We start from the raw sequence: 10,460 nt of genomic DNA, 5'->3' as shown, positions 1-10,460 counted from the left end.
TTAAAACAAGTAAGTCACAATGGTTGATAAATAATAGTTGTCACATGATCCTCCTTACCAGCTCGCCCTACTTGGCTGGCACCCACTTGGGTAGTCATGTGTTCCTAACATAGAGTTATATTTGACTTCCAACTGAAGACAAAAGTTCTGCAACTTTTTCCAAAAGTGGTACTTGAGGGTATATATTTTTGTCATATTTGGAGACTTTTGTGAGCCTATAAGTAAATAGATACAAATTTTGAACAGATACTTTACTGGCAAGTTGGAATGAGGCAAAACCTTATCCCCACCTTGGGTATGAAATTGTTGAACTTCAGCTTCTTCTTAAAGAAGTTCCTAAAAAATGACATTCGTTTCACGACAAGAAAAATTTTGACATCATACTGTGACGGCAATCCATTGTGCTAGTTCATGTTCAGTTGCTTAAGGGGAACAGAAGATTCCTCTTCTTAATGCAGAACTTCTAACTTTGTTGCTTTCTTCATCATATGTTGAAGGGAAGGTTATCGTGTCAATGCTCAACATCAGACTTCTAATTTTGTCTAAATGGGTGAAACTCCAATGGAATTAAATTTAGTATGATGCATGTTCAACCACCAAACTAGTCGGATAGCTTGTGCATTTATGTACCTTGTTCTTTTTTTTTTTAAATGTTTACTTAGGGCCCCCAAGGCTAACGCGCCATCGCTTGCTTTATAGTTTGAATGGACTTACGATACGCCTGGCTGTGTTGGCAGTTGCCCACACCAGCCTCATAAAATTAGTTTAATATATATGATTGCTATATATATAAGTGCCTCAAAAAAATTATAACCATTAAATGAGAGTGCTCCCACTAAAAAATACAAAAATTCTGTCTCTGGTGAAGTGGTGAGAACCTCACCCTTTAAAGCAATAAGTAGGGTTGACTTGATGTATGGTCTTTTAAATCAACATCCTTCAGATAATTTTTCACTAAATAAGCTCAGGGAATTGTAATGTGTACTTTAGAGAGGACAAAGCAAGATGTCGTGTCAATGTTACATCCCACTTGGGCCCAAAACACAAAAGCTCTTTGATTTTTGGGCAATATAAGAGCACCCATGTGATTTTGATAGTTGAGCCTTTTAATATATGATATTATATCATTATATACATATTATGTACCATTATTCCTAGAGGAGGACAGACAATTATATGGGGCTTGCTAATTACAACTTGGTGTTTGGTTGGGATTGTACCTATTGATTTAACAGTGAAGTTGAGGGAGATGTGCTAAAGTAATGCACCTAGACTACAGATCTAGGCACCAATTTCTTAAATTAAAAGTTTAAAATACCATCAAAGCCATGCATTTTCTGGTCAGTGTGGTCGCTTACAAGTTGCTTGACTAAGAATGTTCAAATTGAGCTAGGAAACTAGTCTTATTAGATGTGCCAAACCAGCCAACCTTTCTTTGAACTTAATTGCTAGAGGAAAATCTTTTATGTAACCCAACAATACACAGTATTATTCAATCCAAGTCTGACTTCCATCCAAGAAGATGAGCCAACTTACTTTGAAGAAGGGTTTTTTTCAACTGGAGCTGTAATGTTTAATGAATTTAATGTACCAAATACTAAATTTGTGCATGCAACATGCGTTCTTAACATAGAACATGACAATACGTTCTACAAAGAGCTACAAAAAGGAGCACCTCTCTCTCTCTCTCTGTACTAATATACCTACGTATACATAAACTACAATCTTCAAAATGAGAAATAAAATGCGTTTTATCATTCGACACTGGTTATGGCAAATTTGGTCTTCCGTGCAAATTAAAAGAAGAAAATCGGGAACAAGAAAGGGAAAACTCAGGCAAAGTAAAGGAATCGGTGGTGTCCGAAACTATTCACTGCAGCACTGTTGTGTCCCCAACATTTTATTGGTGCTTTCTGCATAGGTGTTGCAGGGGACTGCGGAAGGATGGAATATGAATTCATTCATTCGGAGTTGGAAATAAGAAAATGATGGGGGAAGAAAAGGTGAAGACGGGAAAAACGAAGGAAAATTCTGGGCCAATCCAGTGGGCAGCAACTAAATTCCATCCCTGGGCTTCGATCGATTGAGAGTCAAACATCTGAACTGCTCTTAGCCGTTCGATTCTCTTGCGACCTCTTCCATCCGTCCATCGGCGACCATCAGAAAACGGGGATGGTCCTGCACATAGATCCCCACCTACTACCCTTTTTGCGGCAAAAAGAATTCTTGGGCGTTTGATTTCACGTTCGTTTGTGCAACCCACCATTCAGCAACGAACCAATAAAAGACAGTTCTGTCCAGAGATCAATGCCCAAAATCCCATCTTCCTGCACAAGATATTTTTTGGGTCTGTGATCTCATTGTCTTCTAAGCACACACCGGCATCGCTGTTGGTTTCTCTCAGAAAACTGCGGTGGCTAGTGAATTCTCCATGATTTGAGGACTCCAACCGTCTTCCTTTTTTCTGCTGGGGTCCCTGAAATAGCCTCAGGATGGTGTTCTGGGATGGGTATGTGAGTGATGAGGCAATGGGAACTTTTGCCCCCATTGTGGTCTATTGGTTGTACGCAGGGATGTACCAGATGCTGCCACCGTTGGATCGGTATCGGATGCACACAAGAAAGGAGGAGAAGGAGAAGAATTCGGTGGCCCTAAGTTCTGTGATCAAGGGCGTCCTTCTTCAGCAGCTGTTTCAAGCGGTCGTGGCACAGTTATTGTTTTTGGTTGGTTTCTTACCATTTTTTTATTTTAATTTTTCTCCGGGTCTAGTTTCTTATTGTTGGTTTTGATTCGGCTCAGAAGAGGTTTCATTATTTCAACTTACGATTCTGTTTCTGTTGGCTTGTGAGATTTACCTTTGTCCTCCGATTCTGTTCGGATGGGTTTTCATCATTTCGATTCATGATTTCGTTGGTGTTTGAGGTTTACTTAAACCTTCTATCTTTGACAGGATTACACTTGCTTGACCTTTTTCGGCGTACCCTTGATTTCATATGCCGAGGATGACTATAAGTGTTAAACTTGTTGCATTTCTTGTTAAATGATGTCATTTTTTATATGTCATTAATTGTCTCTTCTGTATTCATGTTATGGAAACACAGGACTGTTTTGCCTTCACGTTAGGCTCTTTGACCTGTGAAATGGTGATGCACTTACTTCAGGCTCCGATTTTTGGATACAACATTCTCCATGTATGCTGTTTGCAACTAGAATGAGCGTCTTTGTAGTGAATTAGCTTATAGGAATGATGGTGCTGTGAATTTGGTTTTATGAGGGCAACGGCGTACCAGAAGGGAAAAGATAAGCAGACAAGAAAAATGATATTTAATGGACGTGGCGTGTTCATAGGATGTCAATGCTTAAAAATGGACAGAATAAAAGAAATTTTATCAGAGAAAGACCCTTTTTAATGGAAACTGGGTACTTGAATGGTAGATACTACCACTGTTAAGTCTTTTCCTTTTCTGTTGAAATCTCTTGGGAGGCTTGACATGACTTAGTGTTTAGTACTCAGACCAATCTGTCTCTGTCACCAGCATGCTCTTGTTTGTCCTTCATTTTGTTTGTATTATGCATTTTTTTTCCTCGTAAAGATTTTTTCTTGAATTTTTTTATTTCTTCTTGGATTCTAGAAGTTTAAAAGGTGATATAGTGCTCTTAGACAGACATACTGCTCCCTAGCTTCTGCAGAGAACTGAATTAATGTAGTGATGGAAAAACATCTAGGACGGTTCATTTGATTTCTTTTAGTTCACCCAAAATTGCACATTTGATACATGATTATTTGTGTGCACGCCATCTACCAAATGAAGTCTCGACTCCATCTCATTGCCATTTTGAAGATCTAATTTTACAAAGTGTTAACAGTTTCAGGTTTACTATTTGAAGGACTACAAGCATCAGGGTAAATCAGATAAGAAGAAAACATTAAACACTTCCATGGTAGATATCTAAGGTCCTGTTCAGATTTTCGTTAGGCAAAGAAAATGTACAACTTAAAAACAAAAAAGATTACGGGAGGCATTGCATTGATTTGTTTTCCTGGAACCAACTTCCCTTAGATTTCAGAACTATTTGTAATTTGAAAAAGTTTGAACACCTATACTGCACTCCAAGGCTTGGTACCTGTTTGAAATTGGCACTAGACTTGTTCAGTGAGATAATGATGTTTCGTATTTTCGTTCTGTTTCAGCTATCTTCAGAGCTTTGCACATCATATTAGACAACTTACTTTAAGGGATTTGTGTCTTCCTCTTTCTGAAATACCTTGCATGGTAGTTGTTGGTCACCTCATTAGTGATAATTGCACAACTTACTCGCAGTTTTCCAGGTGTACGTTCTATTTCAATGGAAACTTGGTAAGTTAATCCACAGTTTCATATAGTTCCTTAGAGGCTCTGGAAGTATATCAATGACTATCGTTAGTTGTTACACTTATTTAAGATTGATCAACTTCAGAAAAGCTTGGTACTTCTTGACGTTGTCTTTGCTTTATTCTTCTAAGTTCCTTTTCTTGATGAACTACTGAAGGAAGGTTAGGCCAGATAAAATAGTATTCACAAGTTATTTATTTTGTTAACTCATTTTATTATTGTTGCTTATTACCGGCCACATTGAGAATAACACATGCAGAATATCTTAAGTTATTTTTGGTTGCAAAAGCTGATGGTTCACATTGCAAGGCACATGATTTATTAGATTAGAAGATGTAAATCTTTACCATATTCACAGTTCCCATTACTTATTATCTGCTTCCTTTTCTTTTGTTGATTTTTTGGCTTTGTGGTTTTGCTAAGTGGATATGTAATCTTCTTTCCTGTTATAGTTTTAGTCATTTGGCACCTTCCAAATTCTCTGTAGCAGTTTGGCATTGTTTTTCTTTTTGTATCAGAAAAAGTAAAAAAAAAAAACGAAAAAGGGAATGTGGCTATTGAGGTTCTCAGCTGGAACTTGGTTCATTGCAAACAACTGATGAATGGTACTTGAGAATGAAAGGCTAAGAGTGACAAAAACATGGTAATGAGATCTGCATGTTAGATATCTGTCGACTATCGGTTAGCTTGTTTCTTTTACGAATAGTTTTAGTAGGACAGCCTTGTAAGGGAAGAACTTAAAATTACATTTTGTCCCTGTTTAGTTATTTGTAATGTGCAGGTCATATCGATTTTTCTGTTGTCAAAATGGGACAATAATTCCTAAATAAAGCTATCACAAGAGACAAATAAGAATCCAACTAGCTTAACTGCCAAAACACTTTCTGTGATTGATTTGTCATAATCATAGTTTTCTGAGTTTGTGTGAGATTTACATCTCCTTTCTCCTTTGTTTTGCAGATTTATCAAGTTCATACCTCATGTCCAATTTTGTTTTTGGGCATTTTCCCCCAAATCTTTGTGACATAGATGAGCACAAATGTTTAGTCACAAATAAACTATCTGCTGAAGCTAGTAATTGCACTGGCACAAACTTTTTGTTGAACTGTTGCTCACTATATTTGTTAGTAAAGTTGAGATATGGGTATATTTTGGACTTTGGAGTACTGTTGTTTGATAAAACAAGTCACAACTTGATGAAATTTTCTCTGTTCATACATTTTTCTTATGCTTTTCTTGTCATTTAATACTAAGAATTGAGGATTTATTTTTGTTCAGTTCATTTTTCCAAACACCCACGTCCTCAAAAATTTTCGTAATGTTTACAGCCAATGAATGTTGAGACCCCTTGTGCATTTTAAGAATTCTGGTCTATTTCCTTCTGCTATGCAGGGCCTGGAATGACCTTAGCTTCTAATCAAGTTGTGCAGGTCGGATAAAATAGTGAAACCACTTTTACTGTTTATGGCGAGTCATAAGCACAAGGGCGGTTTGCCCATTAGTTTTCAACTACTTAAAATTCTGGTTATTTTAGCTGGACAACTTGATGTGATTGTTATTCGTTCTGGGTATATGGGATGTTCAAACTTCTCAATATTAGATAAGTATCCAACTGATCTCTATTATTTAGTTTCCATATCCAGCTACTTAAATGGGTTGAAGACATGGTTCTAGGTTAATCCATGTAAAATATGATTACATGCTAATCTTATTGCATGTAAAGGTGTATCCAGTATTCCAGTCAGTTCAATTGTCTAACTGATAGGGGCCCAGCAAAAGCATTTTCAGTCCCTAGCCCAAACCAACCTAAACCAATTTAACTAATTGTTTAGATTAGATTAGAAACAAAAAAACCTATCCACTACAATGGCTTATTTTCATGACACTGCATTTCCAGCCTCATGAAAGTTACTATAGCTCAACCATCAGAACTCTGAGTCCATTGAGTCTTGGGCTTTTAATTTTTCTATGGTGGTTGTATGCACTTAGCGTCAAGCTAGTGCACCCAACATGTTCGATGTATGAACTAAACTGATTAAGTTACTCAGTATATCAGCAAGGATTTCTCGTTCTCATGCTCCTTTTTTGGATTGTGGTTGCAGGTAACCTCAAAAGCAAATCTCACAAAGAAGCCAGTCCAGCCTTCCTATCTTGTTCAGTTCTTTCAGATTCTAGTAGCAATGTTCATCATGGATACGTGGCAGTATTTTATTCACCGGTTCATGCACCAGAGCAAGTTCTTATACCGGCACATTCACTCACAACATCACAAGCTGGTTGTTCCATATGCAATTGGAGCTCTATACAACCACCCGCTGGAGGGTCTTTTACTTGACACTGTTGGGGGAGCAATATCATTTCTCTTTTCAGGAATGACTGCTCGGACTGCAGTCTTCTTTTTCTGTTTTGCGGTGGTGAAGACAGTTGATGATCACTGTGGACTTTGGTTACCAGGCAATCTGTTCCATATATTTTTCCAGAACAACACTGCTTATCATGACATCCACCATCAGCTTAAAGGATTAAAATTCAACTATTCACAGCCTTTTTTCCCAATTTGGGACAGGTTATTGGGGACCTACATGCCATACACTCTTGTGAAACATCCTGAAGGCGGGTTTGAAGCAAGACCTTTGAAAGAGTAGCTTTTCCTTCATCTGCTGAGGTGCCGAAGCTCGTGTACTCTTTGCAGAACCGAACTTCATATTTTGTGAAGCAGGCATTTCTGACTAAGCCAAACATGAGACACAGACAAAGCTTGGGATAGAAAGGCTGTACATAGAGCTTTTAGCTGAATCTCCATTTGTTTCACCAGTGAAGGGTAATTCCATTACTGTGTGAATTTATGAATGACTGGCTTCTTGCTTTTGAAGTTGCTTAGATTGATGTATTGTATTTCTCATTTTCTCTCACGTGCTTTTCCACTGCTTAGTGTGCTCTTGTGAGGTTTATCTTGGGACTCAATTGTATGATCTAAATGGTTCTTGCAGAGTGAGGATAGGATTGTATTTATTTTTACATGTTCTAATTGTTTTTCGACATCTGTGGATTCCCCTGCTGAGCTTTTACCATGTGGCAGCACTTCTCTGTGCCTTTCCAATATGAGCAAACTCTTCAGCGCAAGCCTTTCAAATTAATCGTAGTATCTCGATCTTTTGTTTTACTTGGCGTACTTGGTGAAAACAAAATAGCATGGTTTGATCCCAAATTATATAAAAATTCTTTTGCAGTTGTAGTGTCAGCGTGGTCATAGTCTTGCCTCCCGCCCCCTTATTATGCTAAAAGTCAACAAGTGCGGGATGCAGTTTAGCTTAACTGGTCAGACCAGCAGTGATAATGGTTTGTATATTATTGATCTCTCTCTCTCTCTCTCTCTCTCTCTCTCTCTCCAGGAGAAATTCTTTTTCTTCTAAACTTTGAGACATGCTGACGCCAGTAGCGGAGCTACCATGTGACTGGTGTGGTTGATTGCCCATGCCAGCACATGAGGTCTTCTGCTGTAATGGAGCTGGACTTGGGTCCAGCAACATGAGTGCCCACTCTAGTACTGACATTCAACCAACTAAGCTAAACACTGGTCAGTATCCTTGGACCAAAATTTCCTGGCTCCGCCACTGGCTAACACCTTGTCATAAAGAGTCTAATGGGATTCCGTGTATTCGGTTTTGGCTTTGGGCCCATATTTAGACCATAACTTTCAGAACTAAAATCAGATTCAACTAGCATAATGTATGAATCATATGTGTAATTGGGTTGGACCAATACCAGATCTCGATCAAATATTCGACTCTGATTCAAATTCGGTTATCAAGCCTGAATGAATCTGATTAATAATTATATGTATGTTTATTATTTCTGACTAAATGGATTCATAATGAGATGTCAATTGGGCATATCGATCTGATCCATTTACTTCCCTGACCATTACATTGGACAGGCTCATGTTGGTTCACATAAAAGACAAGAACATTTTCCGTTTCATTTTTGTTTTCAAAGATATTTCCTGTTCTCCTTCTCTTTGAGAACCTTGGTTGAAAATCATCACTCTGATGGGTTGTCTTTGATGAGGATGTTTTTGACATGCTTACAGTAATGATGTACCATGTTGATGTTGGAAGCCATTGAATTACATGGCGATTTTCTTGTGTTCACATGGAAACCGTCACGTTTCAGCAGCTGCCAGTCTGGCCGTTGCAGAAACTATACATGGGTGCCACTTAGCTGAAAGTCTCATATTCATTTGCTTACCGAAATATTACGCATGTCCTAAACTGAAAAATTGCATCATGATTTCACTGTAAAGCAGTTGGAGATTCATAATCAATACTGCTATTAAGAGATTAGTTACAACGATCCCAAATTTTCCTACAAATGGATCGTTGCTTAAAGCAAAATCCTAGAATATGTTTATATTCTAGAACATAACTGTATCATTCCATTTATTCCTTATGTTACAATCACAAAAAAGGCAGAAACCATATTTTCGGGATGGTCCTTAAATTAGGACATAAAATTCTAAATTTCAGAACAAATCAAAACAAATGATTGCCATAAGTCTAACTCTCGACTACAGTGACAATGAATAATTCTTGCAGCATGAACTGAATTCTGAATCAATTAGTCCATCTTGGTCTTACTCCTCTCACCATCATCAACCTCCTGCACCTTCACAAAGCATATAAATCCAAGCTGGACTGAGAGAAGAAAATAATTGGCCGTATGAACATCTGCTCACAACAGTGTAATTTGATCAGAAGCAAAAATATCGACTTCCCCTGCAACTTAATCACAAACAACCTACCATATCTCTTATCTTGATTTGTTTGGACGCACCTACTTATCCAGAAAGCTTCAGACAAGTTGGAATACCAAATTGCAGTGCAGAACACCAAAGTACCCAAACTGTTCCCAGCTCTGCTGTAGATACGCACATACACTTTGAGACAACTCTAGGAGGAGTCTTGAGCATAGAATTCTATGATGTCCTTCAGTTTCAGATTGAAGAACGATGACCAATCATTGTTCAACAGCCACAACATGTGCTCAAACAATATAGAATCACAATCAACAAAGATTACTCCCCCCATTCCTTTCCCTGTCCTCGTCAGATCGAACAGTACTTGAAATGGGTCTTCCTCTAGAACACAGGAATCCACCTCAAACACCCGCCTCTCCCTTCCCACGACTACCCTCACAGTATCCGTGCCGCCGGAGCCTCTCTTCTGCATTTCTCCTGCATCAAACCCATCGGAAACAGGCGATAGTTGGTGGTAAGCAAACCTGGAAGATCGGCCGTGCAATCGGCTCACGACCCTCTTCAGGCAGACTGCGTTCACTGCAAATATGCCACGATCCATCGGTTTCTGGCTGCGAGACGTCCGGTTTCTGGCTACCACCATGAATTTTAGGACGGTTGATATAGCGATCTGGTAGGAATGGTGAACTTCTCGGAGGGTTCTGGAGATGAAACGAGAAATGGCCGGCATCTCTGTTCACACTTTCTTCCTAATTCATTGAAAATATAGCCGTTGAGTAGTTGGCCCCCCTGCTTGCTTAGTCAAAAGGTTTAAAAATTAAGGTCTAGATTTAGCCGTTTGTCAATTTTATGACAACAGAACCACTTTTGGAAAGTGGGTTCCCTCTGATTGTAGAAGAAAAAGTCAATACCAAAGTTTGGGGCATAAATGGGTTTGGATCGGTTCAGATTATAGCAAATCTAGACACAGTAAAATCCAATTTGAGTCTCAAGTATCAAACCTTGTAACAATCTAAAAGTTCAGTCATGTATCTACTGTTGTAGATTATCTTGAAAGACTTATCAAATTAGTTGTTAAGTGATTTGTTGTCTTGGTACCTAATCTTTTTCAGGCTGAAACTGAAACTGCTAATGGTTGAGTTGAGATCTAAACAACTAGTTCATCTCAAACCCAACTCATGCTCATATAATTTGAAAAAAAAAAAAATTGGGACTGGATCTAAATTGGGATCTGATAAAGTTTTCTTTCAAGGTCTTGTTCTTACAAAAGATGGTTAACAAAGTTTACTTAAAGCTTATTTTTGAAGATACTCGGATCATTAAGTGGTTCC

At 38.3% G+C, this 10,460-nt stretch overlaps 2 protein-coding genes across 2 annotated transcripts; one reads left to right on the top strand and one right to left on the bottom strand.

Annotated features, from left to right (window-relative positions):
• The first annotated feature begins 1,895 nt into the window (after positions 1–1,895).
• On the top strand, positions 1,896–7,391 carry LOC116248475 (very-long-chain aldehyde decarbonylase GL1-9-like). The gene is made up of 2 exons (XM_031621277.2): positions 1,896–2,723; positions 6,476–7,391. Exons 1-2 carry the CDS (start codon positions 2,493–2,495, stop codon positions 7,016–7,018), a joined length of 774 nt encoding a protein of 257 aa, XP_031477137.1. The 5' UTR covers positions 1,896–2,492; the 3' UTR covers positions 7,019–7,391.
• Positions 7,392–8,763: 1,372 nt separating this feature from the next.
• Positions 8,764–9,886, bottom strand: LOC116247536 (uncharacterized). Its single transcript, XM_031619711.2, has 2 exons — positions 9,175–9,886; positions 8,764–9,100 (listed from the first exon to the last, which is right to left on the bottom strand). The coding sequence occupies exon 1, from the start codon at positions 9,857–9,859 to the stop codon at positions 9,323–9,325; it is 537 nt and encodes a 178-aa protein (XP_031475571.1). The 5' UTR covers positions 9,860–9,886; the 3' UTR covers positions 8,764–9,100; positions 9,175–9,322.
• Between the last annotated feature and the right edge of the window lie 574 nt (positions 9,887–10,460).

Source organism: Nymphaea colorata, chromosome 2, assembly GCF_008831285.2.
Source record: "Nymphaea colorata isolate Beijing-Zhang1983 chromosome 2, ASM883128v2, whole genome shotgun sequence".
In the NCBI taxonomy this organism is placed as follows: domain Eukaryota; kingdom Viridiplantae; phylum Streptophyta; class Magnoliopsida; order Nymphaeales; family Nymphaeaceae; genus Nymphaea; species Nymphaea colorata.
The sequence above is the reverse complement of the archived record's forward strand: the minus strand, read 5'-3'. Positions and strand labels throughout refer to the sequence as shown.